This window comes from Felis catus, chromosome A2 (assembly GCF_018350175.1).
Source record: "Felis catus isolate Fca126 chromosome A2, F.catus_Fca126_mat1.0, whole genome shotgun sequence".
In the NCBI taxonomy this organism is placed as follows: domain Eukaryota; kingdom Metazoa; phylum Chordata; class Mammalia; order Carnivora; family Felidae; genus Felis; species Felis catus.
In genome coordinates, this window is record NC_058369.1 from 17,513,379 (window position 1) to 17,539,276 (window position 25,898).

The following is a 25,898-nucleotide window of genomic DNA, read 5'->3' on the forward strand; positions in this document are numbered from 1 at the left end:
TGGAGATCAGGACTATAGACTTCCTTTCTTCGTGCATAGTCTTACAATTCTAAAAAATGTCTGGAATAATGTCTATTATAGCTGCAAAAGAAGGGATTCAAGGTCTAAATGAAGCTTAACTTGGAGGTGGGACCAAGGGTAAATCTTTTAGGTTTTAGCATTTACCACATGTTTAGGGAAGATCTGAAGTATACGTAAAAGGAACAGAAGTTATTTTCCATGCAGAGTGTACTCTGCTTTATTAATAGACTTTTGCTCCTGCTGCCATCCAGTCTGGCCAGTAGCCCCCAGCATCAATCACCCCTCCAAGTCTCTCTGGTGGTTGTGTGGGCCCATGACTTGCCAACACCTGTCCTACTTCCTTCTGCAGTATCCTCTCCTTCAGAACACAACTGAAACTCCTGTCTTTAGCATCCTTCCTTTGCACTGTTGCTTCATCCGTTTGAGTTCACAGATCTTGGAAAGAAAGGTTAGTGGTTCAGGCAAGCTTTGTATGTGCTGTGCCTTTCATCTTGCAAATCAATCTGAATGACAAGTTTTTGGAGTCAGGGTAGCAACTAGAGATCATTCTGGCCATCTCTGAAATCATGGCACATGGGAGTCCTTTGGCCTCTTGAGGAAATATGGCTGCTCCCCCCACCCCCCCTGGTTTTAGTCAAGTATGGTCCCAGAACCTTGAAGGGAATCGCAATTCTCTTTAAATCCATCAAGAACTACGTAGAGAGCATGGGTTCAGGATTGTTTTTATTTTCAGAGCCTGAAACAGTTGGTCAGCAATGCTAGCTAAGCTGGTACAATCTGAAGGCCATCCCACCTCCTTTTCTAGGCATTCAACCAACAGAATCCCTATAAACAAGATTAGAGACCAACTGAGATGTGTCTCAATGTGTGGTGAGAGGGGGAAGAGGCCTTCCTCTCTCCTCCCGTTCCCCTCCTCCCCACTTACTTTTTCTAACAAGATTGTTTTATAGCCAAATACAACTCAAACCCAGAAGAGCAACCAGCCGTCTCCATTATGACTGCTTCCCTCCCCACTTCCAGAGCAGGAAGTGAAGAGGAGAGACTGGCACTTGTGTGTAAGAAAAACCTGGCTATGCCCCAACAGAGCAGAGATGGTGAGGAGGCTGGTGCCTGTGGGTGGGCATATGCAGGAACCAAATAGGCGTGTCCAGCATCAACCAACTCAGCTCCAGCTCCTTGGATAGGTGGTGTTCCTTTGAGACCCCCATTTCCATGGGGTTAGATGAGGGGGCAACGAGTGATGAGCCATCACTCCCTGTCCCTCAAATTCAAACATGATAAACTCAAAGTTTTACCTTCAAAATCCACCACGCTGCCTCCTGAGAGACACATTCTATATGGTCATCTGCATGCCAGCACCCACATCCCTCTCCTAATGCGCAGGGCTTCCAGCCCATCTCTTCATCCTTGGGTGGCCCAGCCAACACTGATTTGATACTCCTTGACTCATAAAATGACTATTTTTAGAAAATTAAAAGCTATTCAAGAGTATCAGTAATAGAAGACACTCGGTGTACGCTCCCGTCCCCCATCCCAGAGCCCCCCCACCCTGCCGCCCCTAGTCTAGGACACCTACACTACCACGTTCCAACACTGACCTGGGGGTGGCCCCATGGAAGCTGCCTGAAGTGCTTTCCTGTGACTCCTATACCAGCTAATGTCACAGGGAACTGGGGTGAGGAAGAACACGGTGCCCCCCCTGCCCCCACCCATAGATCTCAGTGGCCTTCGAGGTAGGTCTGGGAGGTTTAGCTTATGTCCTATGGCCAAGTCCGAGTCCAGTGCCTGCTCCCACCAGCGCCTCAGTCCTTGGCTTTAAATAGCAGCAGCCCCAGTTCCACAGTGCCTCCTGGGGTGACAGAGCTCCTACTTCTGTCCCTCAACACAAGTTTGCCTCTTCTCCCCATCTTTTTTTTTTTTTTTTTTTAAAGCAGAGGTAGTCCCTGGGATGATAAAACCCTACCTAGAATGGCAGTATTGTGACTTAAAGAAGCAGTTAAATAAGTCTCCAGGAGTTAAAAAAAAAAAAAAAAAAAATTAAAGTGATTGACGAAGTTGAATAAATTAAAGATACGGGTTATCCCACAGAGACCATCCCCCTTCCCAGGCTGTCTTTGGTATTTGGCCAGCAGCATTTCCACTCGCGTTCCTTCTCCTTCTCCTACCCCTCCTCTCACGAGAGAGGACAGTGCCCAATAAGGCCCCAGGTCGTTCGTCCAACGGTGGGGGGGAGAAGTCAGAACTTCTTGGCTTGGTGCTTGGAACTGTGCTGTATGGCGAGTGACAGCCTTGGCAAACAGTCCTGAGGCAGTGAACGTCTTACGGGGACAGAAGAGGCGCTGCCAGCAGGAACCCTGGGAGCGTGGGACCGGGTGAGGCGTGCAAGCCCCAGGCCCTTTCTCCACACTTGTTGGCCCCTTTGCTCAAGTTTCTCTGCAGCAAAGAGGGAAGAGGTGGCGTGGAGGGGAGGCTCTGGCTGCCGCGGTCTGGCCCCGCCACCTCACAGCTTCTTCAGACGGCTGTACATCTCCCGTTTGCTCTTTTCCCCCGCCCAGGTCCGGCTCTTGGTGCGGAACTTCTTCAGGTCTTCTTTGAAGTCCTCATGGTGCATGGGCCGGTAGCTGGGGGGCTCACAGTGAGACTGCAGACAAGAGAGGATGATCAGGGGGTGCCTGTCTCATGCTGTTAAGCCAGCTCCCCGCATCTGTGCAGCAGCTTCTAGGGCCCGTGTCGTCGTGCGCAGCAAATCCCCAGATCCCGGGCGAGAAACAGCCATGACGACCAGACAGACCCAGCTGTCCAACCTGGGTAAGGGGTGGACCGTGCTCTCCAGGGACCTCAGCTTACCTGGCATTTCAGGAAGAACTCCTTGTACCCGCCTTTCAGGACATACAGCTCAGGGTAGTGGAGTTTGGGGTACTCGTTACCAAGCCGATCTCTCTCCCTCACGTACCGGCACCTATCGAGAAGGAAGGCCACAGCAGGGTTAGCTCTTCTGATATAGAGACAACAGACGTGAGACAACAGCACAGTGACAGCAGCGGTGCGGTAGGACTCCTTACACACGTCTTCCCAACTTCACGTTCATTCTTGGAAACAATCAGTGTGGAGCTGTGAGCTACTGGCCACGTGTGATCGTTAAGATTTCACGGGTGATGGAAGGTAGATGGTCTCTCCCCAACTGCCCTTTCTCCAAGTGAAACAGACCTACTGCCCAGCCCCCATTCCAGTGTCCTCCCTGCCACCACCTGCACTTCCTGTGCAGTGACAGCACCTGAGCCAGCTTCCCACTGCATTCTCCACTCTTGCCACACCCCCAGACAACTTGCCCAGGGTCCCTACCTCAACTCCCATCTCAGCTGGTGGCTTTTTTCCTATAGCTTTTAAATAGGCTGCGCTTGCTCTGTCTCAGGACACCTGCTTGCACCCTATACTCTTCCCCAATACCCTCACATGGCCAGTGGCTCCTTCCCACCCACCCCTTGGTACCCTGTCCCTGCTGCTCTCCCCTCTCTCCACTCCGCCTGCTTACTTTGGCCCCAGGGCTGTTCCTCCAACCTGCCCTGGAGCGCCCACTTCTCGTCATGTCTCTGAAGTACCTCTAACACATGGAGTAGCTGACAAACATATTTGCTTCCCGCTCCCTCTGAAATGCAAGCTCCCTGAAGGCAGGGTTTTTTGTTCTCCAACATTTTGCTGTTCTCCCCAGTAACCAGAACACTAACCAGCACGTGAGAGGCAATAGTTAGTATCTGTAGAGTGAATAATCCCACTTGTGAAGGAACATCAGTCCTCACTCAAATCCCACTTCTTATGACCACGGTTTTGTGCTAAACGCAGGGCAAGTCCTTGTCCTTAGGAGGTAGATGGGGAGATGGTCATGTAAGCCAAGTTCCTGGTGTAGTTGTTTATGTGTGGTTGAATGTGTACTAATGTGGCACAACATTAGCCACTGGGAAAACCAGGTGAAGCACGTGCAGAAAAATGGCCTGACTTTTGAACCAGTTCAAAATAAAAAGACTGCACAAGAACCCAGGCCTGTGGGCTGGCAAGAAGTCTACCTTGGCCCATCCTAGTCAAGGCTGCAGTCGCCCTGCCCCAGCCCCCACCCCCTCTCTGGCTGTCCCTGTCTGTCCTTCCAGTAGGACCATGCTAGCCTCAGAGACAAGGTTGGGCCGAATAAGGCCAAAAGCCCTTGGCAACCGCCAGGTCAAGCCTAAAAAGCCACACTCAAGAAAGCTGTTCATCAAATCAACAAACTGCCCAATAGGTAAGAATGTGGGAAAACATTTGCTACACATGAATTTGAACTTTTAAAAAACTGAACATTTACGCATCACGTGTGTAGGCTGAGGCATGGAAATGACTTGGGACATGCGAGAAGGCCCTTGGTGTGAAGTATGCCGCCAGTGTGAGCCATCCACTGCCTCATCCCACAAAAGCACTGTGGGCCCGTGCCCCAGAGCCCAGTTCCATGCAGCACTCACATGCGAGGGCCTCGCTCGGAAGAGAACTCGCAGTGGAACACGACAATGACACGCTTGCCGTCAGTAGGAACGATGGGCTTCTTGAGCAAGAAGTCTTCTACCTCCTCTTCCATGTGCAAGTTTACCGCACCCTGTGAAGAAGGCATAGAGACTCTTGGCACCTGCGTGTATCATACTTGCCAGATTGATTCTGTGACAGTCATCTGTAATTGGGACCCTAGAATTCTGTTATGACTATGGTGGGCTTGAGAAAGATTTATGAATTTGGGACTTTCAAAAGCCATTAAGACAGTGACAAACACTACTGTTGTATTAATGTACCCCATTACTAGATTTCAACACTAGTTTATTGGTTAAAAGATTAAATTGGAGGGGCGCCTGGGTGGCGCAGTCGGTTAAGCGTCCGACTTCAGCCAGGTCACGATCTCGCGGTCCGTGAGTTCGAGCCCCGCGTCAGGCTCTGGGCTGATGGCTCAGAGCCTGGAGCCTGTTTCCGATTCTGTGTCTCCCTCTCTCTCTGCCCCTCCCCCGTTCATGCTCTGTTTCTCTCTGTCCCAAAAATAAATAAATGTTGAAAAAAAAAAATTAAAAAAAAAAAAAAAAAAAGATTAAATTGGCATAACCAGTTAACTTCTTCCCTGGAAAGTGTGTCCCAACACCCGCCCTCCACCAGGCAGCTTAATTCAACTACAAACTGAGAGGCATCGCTAAGCGCGGCATAGACTGGGACATGTCACCAGAGGCTGGCTTCTGGTCAAAAGCCCTTTGGTGCTTAGGCCTGACTTAGAAATCAGTGGTACCACCTACAAATGCCTGTGATGGTGAAGGTGTAAGACACAGGACAGAGAGCATTTACTGTACAAGGTAGTGGAGAGTAGTCCAGGCCAGGGAATATTCTCCAGTGCACCAGGAGTCAAGGCTGCTTGAAAACGTCCTCAGAACCAGCACATTAGCCAGGAAGCTTCTAGGTGTCATGTCACCACCCCACTTTTAAAATCACAGGGCTCCTTCTACGCCTCCCATGATAGCAGGGCTCACCAGTAAGCCTCAGGAACCCATACCTTGATGTGGCCTCCCTCATATTCATACGGATACCGGCAGTCAATGATAACAAATTCTTTAATGAGGTTGGCAAACTTGCCATTCAAAACAGATGCCATCTGTGGGGAGAAAGCCCAGGAGAATCAACTTTGGCTGCCAGGAACAGCTAGATTCAAATACTTCATGGGTGACAGGATCCAAAAAGGGGACTTACAATTTCTGGAGAGATGTATTTTAAATCTTGATGCTTCCCAGCAACCGTATGAAAGAGATAACCCTTAAAAAAAAAAAAAGAAGAGAGAGAGAGAGAGAGAGATACTTAGCAAATCTGAAAGCCTATAAATGCAACATTTATATTGCTTGCCTGCCTGATAAGAGGCAGCTTTATAAACAAACCTGAATCTAATAGTATAGGCAAGTTACTCATCTAGGCACTTCATTAACATCCTGACATTTCATTTTCAAACACACCTACAAGGTGTATTATCCTCACTGTCAAATGTAAAGCCGAGCCAATATGTAAAGCTGGCTTCACTACTAGCTAGTAAACAAACGTAAATACAGAAATCTCAGGTAATTTCCTTCCTCCCTGCTTTTGTCAGGAACCTTCATCTCCATAGCCAACTGTGAGGAACATGGTGTTGGGCACTGGAAATGGGAAAAATAGGAGACCTGGCCTGGCCCTGAGGGGAAAGATGGGCACATCAGCAATTACTCACTAGGGCAAGTGGCTGAACCAAGAGCTCACCCATCCCCATGGCCATATGCAAGGTCATTATGACAAACATAACCAACAGCTTCAATTCAAGTGGAAGGTTCTACCAATGAGGACACACCCAGTCTTTGCTTACTCTTCCTTTCAGATTAGAACTATCTCCTATTTTTGACCCCCTATGTGTCCCTATTCTTTCAACATTCACCTGGCTGAAATATGAAATATGGCCCAGATTCATACCTTCCCTAGTCTTCTAGACGAGACAACCTCCCTTTATTTCTCCAAGGCTGCTTGCATTGCACGGACATGCACTTCAATTTCCCGTGTCGTATGTGGCACAGCAGGTCTTGCTGACCACATGGGAAGTTGTGTGAGGGAAGGAACTGGGTCTCATTTTGGAATCTTTACCTAACACATAACATCAAGTGCTTCAACAAATGTTAGCTAAACTAATGAGTAAGAAATTGATCGGGTAGCCTTTACATCTTCTGTGGCTTAGCAAGCTGCTGACATGTTCTCTGTTCCACCCTCATGTTTCACCACAGCTCAAAGGCAGCCAACTCATTTACACAGCAAATTCATACATATCAGGCCATCAGCAGATCTTCCTCCCTACTTCCCCGGGGGCCTTCTCCCTCAAAGGCTATGCTTCTTTGGACAATGGAGAAATTCAGTCTCAACCTTGGACCTTTTAAGATAACCTTTTGATATACAGATGTGTAGTGTGGCTATAGGTTTATTCCTGCTTCTTTGTACTTTGCTGCACGACTATTTTTATAATCAGAAACACAGTTCCCAAAGAGCCTGGCCTTTGGGTTGGAGTCCAGGTGGCTGGTAGGTGGCTTCCTACTTCCTCTGATCAGTACCAGTAAGGTCTATAGTCCCACAGAGACCAAGATACATCTGATCATGTGTTTGTTTCTTATCTTTAAAAATTTCAAACTGTGTCTCTTGGGGAACACTGTAAGAGCCACCCAAGAGAGGAGAAAGACTGAGGGGGTGGAGGGGAATTCTAGGAAACAACCCAAAGCCTAAATCACATAACCAGAGCAGCTCTCCTTGCATCTGCCTAGAATTACCTTGGAGAAGTCTCCTATAAGGTCCCTTGGGTCATTATCCAAAATGTTCTCAATGGTCCCTTTTGGGGAAGATGCCAGGGATAAAGACTGATGTAGAATCTGTAACAAATCAAAGGTGGAAAATGAGGCCAGGGTTCTGAATAGGACTTCTGAAAACTTTCACCTAGAACATGTCACTGGGAGGAGGGTGACATGTACATGTCTATATTTAGCAAATAAAATATTTTTCTTATTTGATTGAATCTGGACTAAAAAAAGAGAGCATGGGTCACTGACTTAGGTCTCCTATTATTTCAGTGTCTAACTGAAGTGCTCTGAAATTAAGTTTTTCTTCTTCCCCACCTTTTTAAAAAGGGGAATTAAAATTAAGGCTAAATCTAAAATAAATTTCTTAGCTCTATCCACTGAGAAGCTCTAGACGTGCAATGAACATTCCTACAGGACACTATGGTCTCCAAATACTATTTTCCACTAAAAGAAACCAGGGCTTGGGGGTGCCTGGATGTCTCAGTTGGTAGAGTATGCCACTCTTAAAAAATTTCTTTTTCTTTAATATTTATTTTTGAGAGACAGAGAGACAAAGCACAAGCAGGTAAGGGGCAGAGAGAAAGGGAGACATAGAATCTGAAGCAGGCTCCAGGCTATGAGCTGTCAGCACAGAGCCCGATGTGGGGCTCAAACCCATGAACCACGAGATCAAAGTCAGACGTTTAACCGACTGAGCCACCCAGGCGCCCTTAGAGTATGCCACTCTTGATCTTGGGGTTGTAAGTTCAAGCCCCATGTTGGGTGTAGATATTACTTAAAAAAGGTGAGGGGGAGAGGGAAAAAAGAGGCACCAAACATAAATAAAAAAGACTGATTAATTGAAATACATTTAAAAATCAAGAAATTCTTTTCATCAAAAGAACAGTATTAAGAGAAAAGGCAGGCGAGCACTGGAGTGGCTCAGTTGGTTAAGCTATGGACTTCGGCTCAGGTCATGATTTCACGGTTTGGGAATTCAAGCCCTACATGGGGCTCCATGCTGACAGCATGAAGCTTATTTGGGATTCTCTCTCTCCCTCTCCCCTGCTCCTGCTTGCTCACTTTCTCTAAATATACAAATAAATACATTCTTTTTATTCCTGAATATTGACAGGTATATAAACCAGAAGCTTTCTGGAAGGCAATTTGCTAGCATGTATAAAATGCAAAGTTCCATAAATGTTCCTGCGCTTTAACCTAGAATTCTACTTTTTTTTAAAAAAAGAGTTTATTTTTAAAGAGACAGAGTGCAAGCAGGGGAGAGGGGCAGAGGGAGGGGGGGAGAGGGAGAGAGAGAGAGAGAGAGAGAGAGAGAGAGAAAGAATCTTAAGCAGACTCCACACTCAGTATGGATCCCCATGCAGGGCTTGACCCTGGGATCATGACCTGAGCCAAAATCAAAAGTTGGACACTGAACAAACTGAGCCACCCAGGCATCCCAAATTCCACTTTTAATTAGAAAAAGTAAAATGTCCATCAAGTATTAGGTAACTAAGGCAGATTATAAAATGTAAGATGCCAGCCCTAGGTGTTTCCATGGCTGTCATCTAGTAGACCTTTTAAGAGTAGTGTTTATTCAAACCTTTTCATGCTGCAGAAAACACGGGCAATTCTCCAGGTTATTTTACAATGTTTAATATCAAACCTCAATACCAAAACCTGATATAAGGATAGTATAATGAAGGAAAACTACACATACATAAAAGCAATTCTAAATAAGCCAAACATGACATTTCATGAAGCAAGAACAGTTTTAAAATCAGGAAAACTATGAATACAAGCCAAAATATATAAACAAGTTAATAAAAATGGAGCAATCATGGGTGTGCCTGGGTGGCTCAGTCAGCTGAGCATCTGACTCTTGGTTTCTGAGACTGAGCCCTGAGGCTCAGTGCTGACTGCCTGGAGCCTGCTTGGGATTCTCTCTTTCTCAGTCCCTCCCTCACTTGCGCAAGTGTGTGCACACTCACTCTCTCCCTCTCAAAAAAGTGCTCTGGGGCGCCTAGGGGACTCAGCTGGTTAAGTGCCCAGCTCTTTGATTTTGGCTCAGGTCATGATCTCGTGGTTGGTGGGTTCAAGCCCATATTACACTCCATGCTGACAGTGCAGAGCCTGCTTAGGATTCTCTCTCTTCCTCTCTCACTGCCCTTCCCCTGCTGGTGCTCTCTCTCTCTCTCAAGATAAAACTTTAAATGAATGAATGAATGTCCCAAGTGCTTTAAAAATAAATAAAAATAATTACATTTGTGTACTCACCTACAGGGAAGTTCATGATATATTAGTAAAGCTCCAAAATAACATGAAAGCAAACCATAACCATGAGCAATTGACTTGAGTAGAGATGATGAAAGTTTTATAAAAACTAAACTTTTACTAGGTCATGATAAGTCTGAATTAAAAGAAAGGAATTAAAATATTTAGAGATACAATAAAAAACACTACAGGGGCGCCTAGATGGCTCAGTCGGTTAAGGTTCCAACTTCAGCTTAGGTCATGATCTTTACGGCTTGTGAGTTCGAGCCCTGCATAGGGCTGGCTCTATGCTGATAACTCGGAGCCTGGAGCCTGCTTCAGATTCTGTGTCTCCCTCTCTCTGCCTCTCCCCCACTTACTGTCTCTGTCTCTGTCTCTGTCTCTCTCTCCTTCAAAATAAATAAGCATTAAACAATGAAAAACAGTACAAAGTTGTGAGACAAACATAAGTAGTAGAAAATGTATAGTTCCAAGCAGATCAGGAGATGGCAGCAGCAAGCCCAAAGAAACAAGAAGCCTTTAGGAAAACCTGTTCTCCTTAGCCAAAGGACTAGAAAGAGGGCAGCCTATCAAGACAGAAAACATTTTACTTTTAAAAATGTTTACCTGTTTTTTATTTATTTTTGCGAGAAGGAGTGAAGGAAAGGGAAAGAGAGCACAAGGCAGAGAGAGAAGAAAAGGATCCGAAGCAGAATCTGTGCTGAGGGCAGGGAGCCCAATGTGGGGCTCGAACTCACAAACTGTGAGATCATGACCTGAGCCAAAGTTGCACGCTTTACCGACTGAGCCACTCAGGCGCCCCTAGACAGAAAACTTTTAGACTACTGTAGCCAAACACCAAAGAAAAAATGATGGCCCTACACCATGCCTGGTCAGCAAGTGGGGAGCTTAGACTTGCAACTCTTGCCCAGCTGTAATTAAGTGCCCCACCTCCACTCCACTGGGGTGGTCTAGTGGGGAACTTGAACTCCCACTCCTGCCCACAATAACGAGGCCACACTATGTGTCAAGGGAAGCTGTGCTAGGGAACATGAACTTCTACTCCTATCAATCCCCACAGTATCAGAGTCCCACTAAAACAGAAAATTTACATAGACCAGTCTTACAATACCCAAAATATACAGGATACAACTGAAAAGTCATTCGTCATACCGAGAACCAGGAAAATCTCAACTTGAATAGGAAAAGATAATCAACAGAAGCCAACACCACAACACAGATGTTGGAATAATCTGACAAGGATTTTAAAGCAGCTGTCATAAAAATGCTTCAACAGCCAATTAGCAACCTGCTTGAAACAAATGGAAAATTCGAAGTCTTGGCAAAGAAAAAGAGCCAAATGGAAATTTCAGAATTGAAAAATTCAGTATCATTGTCCTTGAGCAAAAAGGCACCTGCAAAACTAACCTCCTGGGGCTTCTCTGGACTAGCTGCTTCTTCAGGACTGGCCGCAGCCATGCTCTTTCTCCGCTTTGTATTTCCAGATGGGTACTCCTCTTGAGATCGTTCTGGTCTTTTTAACACCGACCGAGTGACAGAGCTACATGTGGAAGAAGAGTCAAACAGCTTGCATCGATTGCCCTAGTGGGGGAAAAAAAAGAGACCCATCTTCCATTAAAACCCGCTCACTTGAATGGTAAAGAGAATGGGCCAAGGGCTTTCTGGGATGGTTTAAAATCCACCCTAAATTAGGTAACAGACACCGTCCATTCATCTAGTCCCAGCACTCTTGTCGGGCCTAGCACATACTAGACATTGAATACCTGGTGCTCAATGAATACAAACTGAGTTGACATCATATGGAGAGGAGGAAGACAATCCATGCCCTTTTTCTAAAGCTCACTGTCTACAAAGGGTCCTAAGAGTCACGTAACTATCACTTTTCGGTTGGGAACACCTTTTGATTTGCCTCTTCCCCTCTATTTTATTACTTGCACCTTGCTTGGTTTTTTATTTTTAAAGTTAGAGAGAGAGAGAGAGAGAGAGAGAGAGAGAGAGAGAGAGAGAGAGAGAGAGAGAATCCCAAGTAGGTTTCATGAAATCATGACCTGAGCTGAAATCAAGAGGATGCTTATCAACTCAGCCACCCAGGTGCCCCAGCAGTCAACAGGTTTTAATACCCCACCTAAATCCAGAAAAGGTGTGAGGTAGTTAGACTATGCTAGAAAACAGAGTCAATAAGGTGTTAAAATAGTGCTAAGGGTATAAATCTGTAGGGAGCAGGGGTGCACAGAGGAGCAAGTGCCCTCAAAATTGTGTTCAAAAGTCCTTTCCACTTGGTCTAAGACTAATTTCCCAGAATTCAAGGGCAGCCAATCTGACCAACAGTAGGGATAGTCTAAACTTATCTGTAGGTTCATGACTCAGTGTGCCTTGGCCCAGCTTTTCCTTCCATGCAGAATCTCTTTATGCCCCAGTAAGCCGCTCCTTTCCAAGATGATACTAAAATTTCAATGACGCTTCTTTGAAATGTTCTGGTCAATAATCTGCAGCAGAGTGTGCCACTCCCATGCCAGCTCTCTCGGAGACCAAGGATTTTCTCCTAACTTTGCTGAAGTCTATTTTAAAGGGATATTTTCAGAAAAGCAAGACCAGAGATTTTCTTTTTAATGTTTATTTTTGAGAGACAGAGACTGAGCATGAGTTGGGGAGGGGCAGAGAGAGAGGGAAACACAGAATCCAAACAGGCTCCAGGCTCTGAGCTGTCAGCACAGAGTCTGATGCAGGGCTTGAACTCACAAGCCGTGAAATACTGACCTGAGCTAAAGTTGGACACTTAACCGACCAAGCCACCCAAGCACCGCCAGAGTTTTTAAAGTTCATTTTGTAAAATAGAGTGCAAGTGGGGGAGGGGCAGAGACAGGAGAGAGAGAGAATCCAAACCAGGTCCCACGCTATCATCACAGAGCCTGACGTGGGGCTCGATCCCATGAACCGTGAAATCATGACCTGAGCCAAAAAAATCAAGTTGGATGCTGCTCAACCGACTGAGCCACCCAAGCACCGCCAGACATTATTTATTTACTTTTACGTTTTTATTTAGTTTTAAGAGAAAGAGAGAGACAGAGTACAAGTGGGGGGAGGGGCAGAGAGAGAATGAGACACAGAATCCGAAGCAGGCTCCAGGCTCTGAGCTGTCAGCACAGAGTCCGATGCGGGACCTGAACTCACGAACGGTGAGATCATGACCTGAGCCCAAGTTGGACGCTTAACCGACTGAGCCACTCAGGCGTCCCAGAGATTTTTTTTTTTTTAACCTAGAAGAGCTGGGAGCATTTTGGGGAAGAGAATCCACTGCTTTCAACAGAGTCTCAAAGGAAATTGTGAACTCATCCAGGGCGGACACCATGATTCCAATATAGCTCCAGCAACTGTGAGTCTGCAGTAACTGTTTGTGTTATGCTAGATGATACAGATGATATGGAATATAAATAAATGAGAAAGACCTAAAAAAAACGCAAAAAACAAAACAAAACACCTCAGGGCACCTGGGTTGCTCAGGGGTTAAGTATCTGACTCATGATTTCAGTTCAGGTCATGATCTCGGGGTCCTGGGTTGAGCCTTGTGTTAGGGCCCATGCTGGGCGTGGAGCCTACTTAATATATATATCCCCCAACCCCCAACTCTCTCTCTCTCTCTCTCTCTCTCTCTCTCTCTCAAGAAAGAAAGAAAGAAAAGCCTTTATAAAGATATTTAAAAAGATACTTGACAAGTCTTTTTCATTCAAACTACCTGGATGTTAGAGCTAGAAACAAATGTGGTCTCTCCTCCTAATCAACACTCATTTTACAAATTGGGAAACATACAGATAAACAAAAATGCATCACTCAAGGTCTCCATTTGTGGGTAGCTCAGGTGGGGTCTAAACCCCAGATCCCTAAGTCCTATCATTCCCTTTGACCTATGGCTGTACTCATGTAAGGTAGCATGATTGAGGGCACATCTATACCAAACCAAATGCTATGGAGAAGATAGAAGACAGCAGATTCCATACCCCCCGGGTGCTTAAACACACAGAGAAACACCCAACAAAGCAAGGAATAATTTTAAGACTGTCTCTCACACTGAAAACTTTGGTGTCATTCTCATGACTTCTCCTTTACCACTACTGCACCTAAATACCACCCATTCCTAATTTGCAAAGATTTGTTCAATCTGTTCCTTCCTCTCCCCATGATTCAGAGAAAGTCTTCAGCATTTTGTTGAATAATCACAACAGGCTCCTAAAGCACCCTGTTTGTGGGGCACCTGAGTAGCTCAGTCGGTTAAGCGTCTGACTTCGGCTCAGGTCATGATCTCATGGTTCGTGGGTTCAAGCCCTGCACCAGCTCTGTGCTGACAGCTCAGAGCCTGGAGCCTGCTGCGGATTCTGTGTCTCCCTCTCTCTCTGCTCCTCCCCCACTCATGCTCTCTCTCAAAAATAAACAAACATTAAAAAAAAAAATAAAGCACCCTGTTTGTAACTGACCCCTCCTCCCTTCTGGTTAACAGAGTCACGCTCGAGGAATTCTAGCATTCCTGAGGAAATCCAGCCACACCCTTGACTGGTAGACAACCTCGCACCAGCCCACGACACGTGCTCCATTCTCCAGCTTCACAGGGCTACGTGCTACTGCCACAGGTGAACTGCTCTTTCATGAATCAACACACCCTGCTGACAAGTTCCCACACACTCTGAGACCCTGGGCAAACAGGTCCCCTCTGGGGGCTCACCCTTCGACCTGCTCATGGCACACAGGTGGTTGCTCAGTGTATGGCTCTTTCCAGGGTGAGGGACACTCCTGCCCTGGAAGCGTCCACAGTGCCCACCCATTCAATGGGATACATATGGCCACGTGCATGAATTCAACAAGGCCACACACACAGGGTAAGCTGTTGTCCGCCACACCACTGGGTGGCTTCATAACTCCACCGCTATCCCACGATCGAGACGTGGAAAAAGAACCCACTCCTTGCTGTCTTCCTGCTTGAAAGTGTGAAGTTTTAATATGCAGGCTGAGTTAAACAGAGGTGTAACTGAGGATGACACCAGGGACAAACCCTATTTAGGACAAGACAATGACATACGAGCTATAAAAATGCCTAATTAAGGACACTACTAGAAGGGAAGTCTCCATGTTAAAGCACAGTCTGAGAGTTCATCTACTGACCCCTTGAATTCCTGGCTGAAGCAAGGTGGCCACGGCAAGCTGCCTGCCCCCTCTCAAATCCAGACCGCCTCTCAGAGCAGGTCAAACCGTGAGGGCCAGAGGAGGGCTCAGCTCTGCAAAGATATGAAGCACTGGCCACTTTAGGACCCCGTAACAATGAAGTAGACATCCAAGGATATGCTTAGATCAGTAACAGTTGTAACCAAATGCCTGGCTGGGTCAAAGGCAATTCTAACTTAAGCTAGATGAGAGAAACCCAAATATCTGTCCTAAATATGAGCCGTGGGGAAGTATACACAGAAGAAACGAAAAAACATAAAAATTATATAAAGCTTCAATTATCTATATAGGTAATATTCTCAACACCTTTAAGTTCCAAAATAATCCTAAACTCTATGTGGAAAATACCTGAGGTAAAACACAATCTTTGAGCAGGAAACAGAGAAAAAGTACTGTTTCAAATGTTTGGCAGACTTCATGCAAATGTTGAAAAGTGTGGACAAAACAAAAGGCTGAGAAAAATGAGAGCCAGAGACTCCATGACAGGGGACAGCCAGCTCCCCCATCTTGCAAACAGGAGCTCTGAGGACCTAAGAGTGCCCACGTAGATGTGTTCCTCAATAGCTCCTGAGGGAGATGCTGTGTTTTGAGGCTAACCACAGCCCCGGCCTGTGGACTCTGCCTCATTCAGGGCCAACCCCCAGACTACCGTACCTGCACTGCACCCACAGCTTAGACCGCCAAAGTGCCATCAATCGCTGTCACTTGTGAGGAACCTCAAGCTGCTATTTATTTGTCCTCTGCAACATCCCACCCTGGATGACCCCCTGGCCTTCCCTTCCCATACTGACCGCCCCATACCTTAACTGTGGCTCAAAAACGAACAGCTACAGGAACCTCGCTAGCTCCTACAGTGGCCATCTCACAGCCCCCCTAGCTTCAGATTCTCTGTCTCCCCCTCTCCTCTGTCCCTCCCCCGCTCCTGCTTGGTCTCTCTCTCTCTCTCTCTCTCTCTCAAAAACAAACATTAAAAAAAAAAAAATAATGGAACCCCTTAAATTCAGTTTAGCAGGTATTTTCTTGAGATCTTAAACTAGAAGTTAAGAGTGGTCACAGCAACAGCAAGAACATTAATTTGACCAAGAATAGCTGGGATGAACTAGAAAGTATAAAAACAAGAACTACAAGCATATACATTAGCCAGACTTCCTCACACACCAATGAGGACCAAAAATACTCGAAGAAACAGTGTGCTTTACACCAGAGAACACTAGCGGCTGGTCAAGAGAAAGGTCCACAGACCCAAAGACTGAATCTCAAATGAAACTACTTTTGATTCCTGTGGTGAAGTGGGTAGAAGGATTAGTTTCCATTTAGTCTAGTCGACTCTGTCCGAGGCCTAATTACTCCAGGCTTCCAGGCTCTCTCTGGACACACCAGAACAACTTACAAGGTTTGTAGTTCTTCTCATGACAAGGGGAGCAGTCCAGAGGCTTGCCATGCATGATGGGGTCTCTTCATCATTCTAAAGAAAGAGAAACACTTAAAAGATTCAGTAGAGACTAAGTTTGAATGCTTTAGGTATGATTCTGCCTGAGGAGTATCAGACTCGCCCATAGGAAGCATCTAATGTTCGCTCCTCTTTCCCACTCCCCAATATGTTAAGATCAGAAGAGAATCACATTTCACAATTCAGACATCTGAACGTAGCTAAAAGCATCCCGCTACCCTGAGGGTACTGAGGAGGTAGGCTGTCCCTCTGGCTTGTCCTACACTGTTCTTGTTCCATGTCTCTTGTACAAAATAACTGTCACCTTCTTCAGGGTAAGAAGGAGCCTATCACTCTCTTCTTTTGAAGAACCCTGTCCCCCCTCAGATTTAATTAGACTAGGAGCAGAGTCTCAATAAATCCCCACCAGATGAGCAAAAATATCAGCCAGCTCAAGCCCTGGGGAATTGCTGTTGTTTTTCACATCACTTTTCCAGAGTACTTAGTGGAACGGGTAGAAACACACACACACTACCTTCAGGTTCTCTCCTTCAAGAAGGTCCATGAAGCCATCATCCTCATCAGACAAAGTGGCAGTCACAGGGGACTGGGGCATAAAAAGAGGAATGAAATTCCCTGGCTCGCTGCTCTCTCTTTCATTCGAGGAAAGCTGGAAGACGAATTCACAGCTTGTTAATGATCAGACTTGATTTCCTTGGATGGGTCACTAGATTTTATGAGGAAAACATACTATATTTATTAGAACTAATATTTTGGCAGCTACTAAGCAAAGGATAACGTATCCTAAGATGAGAAATGATTTGACGTCTACACATAGTCCTGAGTAGAATCAGGCCTAGGAGCCTTCGCAAAAGACTTCCCAGAAGCGATTCACCTTACACTGGGATGTGGGGATGGCCTCTTTTATGAAGGGCAAGGTTTGTTTTATCAGAGGATTGTAATCAGTAAACACGGATCAACATGCAGGTTTTGATATAGTACTGTCACCTGATCCTAGTTCTTTAAACTTGGAATTCAAATGACAGGTGCTCAGTTTTTAACTGAGGAATTACTGTGTGCCAGACACAACGATACAATCTTAAGTGTTTACTCCCACTGACGCCTGACAATGCATTAAGGTGAGTTACTCCTTTTCTACTTATTTAACAAACCAGGAAACCAATGCTTAAGAGAGTTTACTCATAAATCTACCAGATAGAGATCAGCACTACTAATAACAAACATTGCTGATAGTGAATTATTTCTTTTCCAGGTGCTTCCCAAAGCCAGGAAAAATGTTCAGAGATATATTTTTTTTTCCCCACAGTAACAAGGCAGTCTCAACTTAAGTCCTACAAAGAATCCTTCAGAAGCCCCAAATCCCTTTGGATAGGACTTCATTAATCCTCAAGTGGCCTTCTGGTTTTTGGACTCAGTCACTCACCCAGGGAGGGATCCTCTCTGCCCCTGGCCTACACTGCTTTGGGCACCGGCTTGCTTCATAAAAGTTCTAGGCTGCCCCTGAACCTCCACAAGTGCTCCTGAGCACGCCCTGGGCACACCGGCAAGTTCTCAGCCGCCAGAACCAAGAAGCTGGTAACCTTATTGTAGGACAATACACTGAAGGCTCATACTAGAATACCAGTATTTGTGACCTGGATTTTCTGGGATCCCCAGTGAAGGTGTGATACAATAAATGATGGACAAGTCATCTATAATGAAGGATGGCCAGGTGACCACAATAAACTCTGATGCTGTGGTCTTCAAGGGCACACTATTTCGTTTTGGATACCCTGTACTTAAAAAAAAAAACTTTTTTTTTAATGTTTATTTTTGAAGGAGAGAGAGACAGCGTGCAAGCAGGGGAAGGGGAGAGAGAGAGGGAGACACAAAATCCGAAGCAGGCTCCAGGCTCTCAGCCGTCAGCACAGAGCCCAATGCGGGGCTCGAACCCACAAACTGTGAGATCATGACCTGGGCCAAAGTCAGACGCCTAACTGACTGAGCCACCCAGGCACCCCATGGATACCTTGTACTTAAAGGGTTACCGTGTACTCAGGAATCAGGAGATTCTATTAAATCCTGGTCTTCTATTTATCGGTATCCTTTGGCAAATTACCCAACCTCCCTTAACAGACTTTCCCAATCTGTAAAATGGGCTAACTTCACCTACTTCACACGCTTAGGAAGATTAAGACAAAAACATATGTGAAAATGCTTTGTGCAAATGCTAAACAGAACAGCAATACTGACTGAACGAACCTGAACTTCAGACCAAAAGCCAGACTGGAAAGCTGTATGCAAGTTCCCAGGAAAACCTGGAAACCAAATGTGGTCATTCTGCTCAAATTTCCTCTCTAGTCTATAGCTATCAGATTGCCAGTAAGGAACTTTGGAAGTAGTGACAGCTTCTGTTTGGCAAATAAGTAACCCTGGGGCAAGTGGTCCCAAATACTATCAAGTAACCTATAGGCAGTGGGTTCATTGGAATCCATAATAGTTCATTTGAGAGAGAGAGAGAGAGAGAGAGAGAGAGAGAGAGAGAGAGAGCGAGCAGGGGAGAGGGCAAAGGGACAGAATCCCAAGGAGGCTCCATGCTCAGCAGAGCCTGATGTAGGGCTCAATCCCACACCCTTGGGATCATGACCTTAGCCAAAATCAAGAGCTGGACACTCAACCGACTGAGCCACCCAGGAGTCCCCATAATACTCTTAATAAAACACCTTTGGAGGAAGCCAAGTGCCATCTCCAGACAAAACCACTCTGGAGGCACTGTGAAAGAAAGTTTTAAGCCACATAATCCCACCGTGCACACATACAGAAGAATGACCCAGGATGCCTGTAGATTATTTCCCTAGAACTGACAAGATCAAATATTCCTTGTTCAAGTTCAGTATTTCAAACATACCATCTTTCACTCTGCTTCTGCCTGTCTGCTCTCCAGACAGCAAAAACACCAAAGATGTGACAGTCTAGTTTCAAATGACAAAGACAAGAGCTCTAGTGTCTTTGACTCCAGGTTAAAGAGGGTGCTTTAATTCTTCCCCACCAGGAACTCCCCTGTGAAAGCCAAAGCACATACCATCCGAGCTGGGGCAGAGTTCTGCCTCTGTGTGAAGATATCTTTACCCTCCTCAAGTCCATGAGAGTGCAGGCAGCCACGAGATGCCGGTCTTATTGGCTTCTTAAACTCAAAGGCTTCCTGCAAGACAGCAGAGTCGATATATCTTCCCCTGTCCATGAAAACCAGGGTCTTAGCTGTAGCTTGGGTGAGACAGTCAAGGGAGTAGGCACTGCTCACCTTTGCAACTGCCTCCAAACTAAGGGTTTACCCATTTCTGAGCTAACTCCAACACTGGATCTGTGTCACTAAGAATTTCACAGACTGTCAACAGCTAACTTCTAAAGCAGCATTTTTTTCTCTCACCACAAGGACATAAATATCTGCCAAGTATACAAAACACTGAGTTAATAAGCCAAATCGAATCAACAACTTCCTAAAATCTAAAACGAAGTGTTTCAAAATAATTGCCTGTGAGTGGGAGTCAAAACCTTTTACTCTTGGGGCACTTGGGTGGCTCAGCTGGTTAAGTGTCCGACTTCAGCTTAGGTCATGATCTCGCAGTTCATGAGTTTGAGCCCCACGTTGGGCTCTGTGCTGCCAGCACAGAGCCTGCTTCGGTCCTCTGTCCCCACCTCTCTCTGCACCTCCCCAGCTCGTGTGCAAGTGCACTCTCTCAAAAATAAACATTAAAAAATAAATTAAAAAATAAATAAAAATGCTTAAAAAAAAAAAACCCTTTTTACTCTAGATTTGAAGGCTTTGTGTTTTCCACCACCTTCCTACAAACATAATTCTTTTTCTTTCCACTTGTAATTATTGTACTTCATACTAAAAGCAATGGAAAATAAAAAACTGTTTCAGTCAACAACATAAATGAATTTCACATGTTCAATGAAAGCCAGAAGTGACAGAATACATTCTGTATGATTCCATTTACTTCAAGTTTAAAAAAACTTATAATCCCTCTACCCCAAAACAGTCACTTATTAAGTGCTCAGAGCAGTTAACAGCTAATATCAGAGTATTTACATGCCAACACACCACAAAGTACTTTCTATGTATTAACTCATATAACCAGCAACTGCAACCCAATCACCCCATTTTACAGATGAGGAAACTAGACCTTACAGGTTAAGTGATGTGCCTAAGATCATGCGAATTCTTTAACTACCACCTATGTATGCTGTTTACTCCCCAGAACAAAGTTCCAAGCAGGCAACCCTGAGAAAAGCCAAGTTCAGGGGAAAACCAGGCATCAGTACAGCTTCAGTGTGTTCAGTAGAAAGCACTACTAGCCTTTTCCTGAGCTTACAACTCATCCCAGGGTGAGCACAAAGAGGCAAGGCCTGGACAGACCCTTCTAGATAAGGTATTCATGGATATAATTATTCCTAAGGGCTGCCATCTGAGCAACACCTCCCTGCCAGGAACCATTTTAAATGCTTTATATACATTATCTTATTTAATTCCCATAATACGCTACAAGTTACTGCTACTCGTATTTTACAAAGAAAATGAAGAAGCCAAAAAAGAAGTAATGGGTCAAGGTCATACAGCTAGTAAGCAGGATTCAAATCCAAGTTTCTCTGACTACAAAGATGATGCATGACTTTGGTGAAGGTCTAGTCTCCCAGAAAGCAGCCCAGCCACTTTTTTGTAAGCCACTGACACTTGTGGCTTTACCTCTAGCCTAAGTTAGTACATTGATGCCACTCACGTTTTCCTTGTTCTCATCCTGGTCCATCAGCTGAAAGACATCATGGTCAAGAGAATCAGAATGACTCCTCTTCAGGGCTGGGCTACATCCCAAGAGCTTCTGCTGTCAAAATGAAAAAAGACATTAGGGCACATTAAATGAAAATTCAATGGAAATTCAGTTTCAAAAGAAAAAAAAGTGGTGGTGAAGGGGCTAAATCCTCACACACTGCAGGAGGTAACCAAGAAATGTGGCCAGGGTTCCACTTTGCAGTAACACGGGGTAGAAGATCCCACTACATGGCTTTACACCTAACCTTACAAGGTAGGTCTCCAGCCCTTTCAGTAGAGATTGAGGTCCCAAAATATCATTTGCGTAAAAAGAATACTTCCTGGTATTCTTTTTGATAAATACTTTCCTGGTATTCATTTGATAGTAATAAATGAAGGGAAATGCCCATTACTGAGGCTGTTCAGGTAGGGTGTTTTGAGTACTTATGAGACGAAGGAAGAACAATTTTTGCTGTCTAAATTAAGATCACACTAACAGCTAAGGAGACAGATGAATGTCAATTAGCTAAAAATAAAAAAGGGAACTAACTTACAGGTAGGGAATTTATTCTCCTCATGGGATTTCCAAGGCTGCAATGAGATCAGAAGGTAAACAATGAGAATAAAACAAGAGAGGTATTCATATGAGCAGATGCAGTGTCTAGCCTATAGTTTGGGGAAGGGGGCAGACAATCACATTCCCATTTTAGGCAAGATGGAAGAACAGATTTCTGAAGCTGTCCCGTTCTCATAAGCGCCCCCAACATTGGGCTTCTAGGTAAAAAGAACAAGCCCAGGTCTTCTCTTAAAATACCCACGTTCTTTAAGGCTATGATGTCAGAGGGTGAATTAAGGATTTGGGGGAGACTTAAACACCAAAAATTACAGCTAAAATAAAGGAAAGGAAGTTTTAAAAACTGCTGACACAAACTACTCACTCTCTAAAGGCACCAGACTTATTTCTAACATGCAGAAGTCTTAGTAGGGTCAGCTAAATCCAAGGCTCCCATACAGAGCACAACGAATTTCATTAAAAAATTAAGAGAAGTCTTTCCTAACTAACTTTTACTTTCTTAACTTTTAAAAGCAGTGAATACATACTTTTCTTTACTGTCCAAGGGCCCAGGAGAATCCAGACAGAAGCCTGTGGGAAATAACAAAATTTCTCAGGAAATAATACACAAAACACCATTTTGTCATTAAATAAACAAAAACACTACTAGTACTGTTTCTTTGAGCCATCACCCAAGACTCAGGGCTTGGACTTTTGGCAGAATCAAAGTGGCGTCTCTATTTGATTGTCAAAAACTTTCTATTTGCCCCAAATCTTAACACTTCCACAGTAAACCTACCTATCTCATTTTCCTACTTACAAATACCATCAAGAGAGTAGGTGGGGAGAATTAAATACAACCTTCTAATGTTTGGTTGGTTGTTCAGATAGAGGTTACCCACGTAACTTTGTTTCAACCGTGGAAAGAAGAGGTACCAGTTTTCTGGAAGTTTCGACTTCAAATATTTTATTTTGTCAGATCATACGTGTAATTCGGGGGTTTGGAAAAATACACTTCTCAGTCAGTCATATGACAAACAAGGCAAGTATTCATTGCCTTGAACAAAAGTACACCAAGCAAGGTGCCCATCTCACTGAAGGAAGCAAGGTGGCAAAGACGCTGCTCTCAGTACACCCAGACCCACCAGCGCCTGCCTCTCATGATAGCCATGTTAACTTTGCAGGAAGTCAAGTGCTAGTTCTGATATTCTCACTTGCCACACTGCCACAAGTAAGAATTCTATCCCTAGCTCCTGGGGCACCTCGGTGGCTCAGTCCAACTCTTGGTTTGAGGTCAGGTCATGATCTCGCGCCGTTCGTGAGTTCAAACCCCGCATTGGGCTCCGGGCTGACAGTGTGGAGCCTGCTTGGGACTCTCTCTCTCTGCCCCTCCCTCCCACTCCCTCTGTCTCTCTCTCAAAATAAATAAATAAACTTAAAACAGAAAAGAATCCTCTCCCTAGTTCCTAAGAAGCCTACATTTTAAGAACTTTGCTCTTGCAGTTCCCTAACCTAAAGCATCTGTGTAACTATAAAACGCTGCAGTAACATAAGTTTACGAGTTAGAATAAAATGCACCAGCACATTTCCTCCATAGCAGGCTCACTGAAACAGTTTCATTATACTTCCAATAATTTGACCCTGCATTTCAACCAATATAATTTTCTGATCTTGGTGTTATGGTTCATGGTATGCAACTACTTTACTCACACATCCTCAAGATCAAGCACACACCACCTCCTTGCAGACACTTGTTTCCCCCCGTTGTAAACTACCACAGGGCCTTCTTTGTCCTGCTTTAAGAGTGTTTGTCACTGAATGCCATGACTTTTGTTTATGGTCTGAACTAGTCCCCAATCTAAGTTCTAGGTGAAGCACATATTTCAACAAATTCCAAGTATTGATCCCTACGTGATGAATGTTGAAGACTAAAGGGATACCTGAATCGGTTGACTCAGAGGAGCCCATTCTCTGCAGACTGCCGTTTCTCACCTCCAGCGGCTGTTCACACTCACTGAAAGCAAGAGAAATAACTCTATTTCTAAAACATAATTACAAGGTTACATACAGGAAACAGGCCATGAGGTTAGCAAGTATCCAGGCTAATAACCATCTTGTTCTAGGCCACACCAGACCCCCACTTTGCCACCCAAAACACCCAGTTAGCACTTGAATATAAATGATGAGAAAGGAGTGAGTAGGCATGGCCTGGGTCACATTGTAGACAAGATGACTATGATGTTGGAATATTTCCTGAAGCGAGAGCATGCGTTCTAGGTACGGTGCTGGGAGCAGGGATGAAAGATCAATTGGACAAGTTACTGCTTTTCAGAGGTTGGAAAACGTACAAGACGTGTGCTTACAGAGAAAATGGGATATCCAAAACTGAAGTGAAAGCAGCTCCACCAGAAACATCGTGCGATGCACGTTTTGCTAACAAGGAAAAGTCCAGGGAGCTTTTGAGGATGGAAGCAGGAGTAAAAAGGCCCGGCCTTAGGAACGCATGGGTCGACATCAGGAATGTGCATGGGGTGCAGCATTGGGGGGATTTTGCACGTAGGCCAAGTAAGAAAATGCCATGTCTCTCTGTAGAGAAGGAACAAAGCTCACAGGAAGCCAAGATCCTGAGAGGTAGTTCAGCAAAGGGTGGAAGTGAGCGCCTGAAAGGGTCTGCTTTGCCCCCGTGGGGGTAGATTTCAAAGAGCTTCCCGAGATTGGGACAGAAGAGTACAAGGCAATCCGAAAGGGGTGGCCAAGCTGGGGAACCCGGGCCGACCCCACCCCCTACCGGGCCCGGCTCGAGGCTGAGGGCGACCCTGGAGGGTCCGAACGGCCTCTCCCGCCCAACATTCCGCCTGGGGGGAGGGTGCACATGGCTGGCCCCAGCTCAGCGGGGCGGCCCACGAGCGACGGACAGGTCTCGCCCCTCTCTGGGCCCGTTTCCCGGCCTGATCCCCCCGAGAGCCGTCTGGGAGCCCAGCGGCCTGCGGCAGAGCTCGCCAGTCCCTTCTCACCTGCCCAGCCCCTGCAGCTGGTCCATGGTGACCGTCAAGTTGGTGACAGGCGACAGGCCGCCGCAGGCTGGCGCGCCGAACAGCGCTTTCACGACTGGCTGCGGCGTGGGAGGGGGACTGCAGGCGAAGAGCAGGCGACGGCGGTGCGGGGGCTCCGGGCCCAGTTCCATGGCGGCACCCGGCCTCCCAGGGCTCCCGCTCCCTCTTCCTCCGCCTCCGCCGCGCCCGCCCCGCCCCGCCGGCACCGGCCTCGGCCGCGCGGCCCGCCGCGGGCGCCCGCGGGTCAAACACAAACACGACCCCGCGGTTCAGGGACGCTACTGCCGCGGGTAAGCGGCGCGGACGGGAGGGTGTCTGGACCCGGCAGGCGCCAGTCACATGCACGGGTGCTTCCCCCGCACCCCCGCGAGGCCGGCGGGCGGGCGGGCGCCGGCAACCTGAAGATTAAATCCAAACAAACGCCGCGGGTCGGGAAGGGAAAGCGGCCAGAGCCGCGAGGCAACGGCCAGGGTTCACACTTTCTTCGCTTTCCTCTCACCCCCTTGTCCAAACCGGGGTCACAGAGCACCAAGCGGACCTTCACCTCCCTTCCGGACTGTCGCTGCGAGGAAAGCCTTTCGCGGTAATAGCTGCTCACTAGGGACCGCAGCTGCCCCGCCCCCCTTTCCTAGTTGGCGCCAAACGGAATCCACCAATCAGTAAGCAACTTCTCCTCCTCGCTCCCGAATGGCAGCTAAGCTGGACCAATGAGAGGGGAAGAAGGAAGGAGCTCGCGGGGCTCTGCGAGGTCACCCGCTCTCCGAAAGGGGCGGGGCCTAGAGGAGACCGGAGCAGATCCTAATGAGAGGGGGCTCAGAGGTCAATGAAAACTCCCAGCGGAACCTGCGAGGCGCGGAAAGCGCCGAGAGGCCCCTCTTGCCCCGTTGCATTCTGGGAAGCGTAGTTCCCACCCCGCGCTGGGATCCAGGCACCTCCTACGGGCTTCCGCACAAGGCCGGTAGTTCCGGCCCCGGCGCCCCGCATACCGAAGGGACGCGCGGGTTGGATAGGGCCGTCCTGGCCACTGGAGGCCAGGCCGGGCCCAGCCTCGGCTCTACCTATAACAACGGTACTGTGAGCTCTTCTCTTCAGCCCCCGGCCTCCAGGTCCCAATTTTGTAACGAGGGCAGGAACTGAATGTCCCAAGACTGGACTCTGCCTCCCCGAACTCCAGGCCCAGACAACGAAGCGCTAACGCTCCAGTGCAGCGGGTTGTTAG

At 46.5% G+C, this 25,898-nt stretch overlaps 1 protein-coding gene and 1 long non-coding RNA gene across 8 annotated transcripts in view; one reads left to right on the plus strand and one right to left on the minus strand.

The window, feature by feature from the left end:
• Nucleotides 1-18,030, plus strand: part of LOC105261359 — a 57,672-nt gene extending 39,642 nt beyond the window's left edge. Inside the window, exons 4-6 of one of the 3 annotated variants that reach the window (XR_002150648.3) lie at nucleotides 12,885-12,996; nucleotides 14,116-14,245; nucleotides 17,537-18,030. This is a non-coding gene — a long non-coding RNA (uncharacterized LOC105261359). Of the gene's footprint in view, nucleotides 1-12,884; nucleotides 12,997-14,115; nucleotides 17,403-17,536 lie in introns of all 3 variants that reach the window. The other 2 variants (XR_006592276.1, XR_891307.4) reach the window with 2 other exon arrangements.
• On the minus strand, nucleotides 728-25,314 carry CDC25A (cell division cycle 25A). 5 transcript variants are annotated; one of them, XM_011291284.4, is made up of 15 exons: nucleotides 24,641-25,312; nucleotides 23,567-23,640; nucleotides 22,175-22,217; nucleotides 21,628-21,664; nucleotides 21,045-21,143; nucleotides 19,346-19,465; nucleotides 16,799-16,933; nucleotides 16,225-16,299; nucleotides 11,031-11,204; nucleotides 7,344-7,442; nucleotides 5,764-5,826; nucleotides 5,570-5,668; nucleotides 4,509-4,639; nucleotides 2,869-2,980; nucleotides 728-2,662 (listed from the first exon to the last, which is right to left on the minus strand). In XM_011291284.4, the coding sequence occupies exons 1-15, from the start codon at nucleotides 24,808-24,810 to the stop codon at nucleotides 2,522-2,524; spliced, it is 1,572 nt and encodes a 523-aa protein (XP_011289586.1). In that variant the 5' UTR covers nucleotides 24,811-25,312; the 3' UTR covers nucleotides 728-2,521. The 5 variants fall into 5 exon arrangements, with proteins under 5 accessions (XP_011289586.1, XP_011289583.1, XP_023104159.1 ...); XM_011291281.4 differs by having other exon boundaries at nucleotides 21,045-21,146; nucleotides 24,641-25,310; XM_023248391.2 differs by lacking the exon at nucleotides 11,031-11,204 and having other exon boundaries at nucleotides 21,045-21,146; nucleotides 24,641-25,314.
• Nucleotides 25,315-25,898: the final 584 nt, after the last annotated feature.

Excerpts from the sequence above, each read along its gene's own strand:
- CDC25A (XM_011291281.4), bottom strand. The coding sequence starts at position 24,810 with ATGGAACTGGGCCCGGAGCCCCCGCACCGCCGTCGCCTGCTCTTCGCC. Across the intron at positions 16,934-19,345 it reads ACTCTGCCCCAGCTCGGATG|CTTTCCTCGAATGAAAGAGA; the intron begins GTATGTGCTTTG and ends TTCGTCTTCCAG. Across the intron at positions 7,443-11,030 it reads GTCCAGAGAAGCCCCAGGAG|ATTCTACATCAGTCTTTATC; the intron begins GTTAGTTTTGCA and ends GATTTGTTACAG.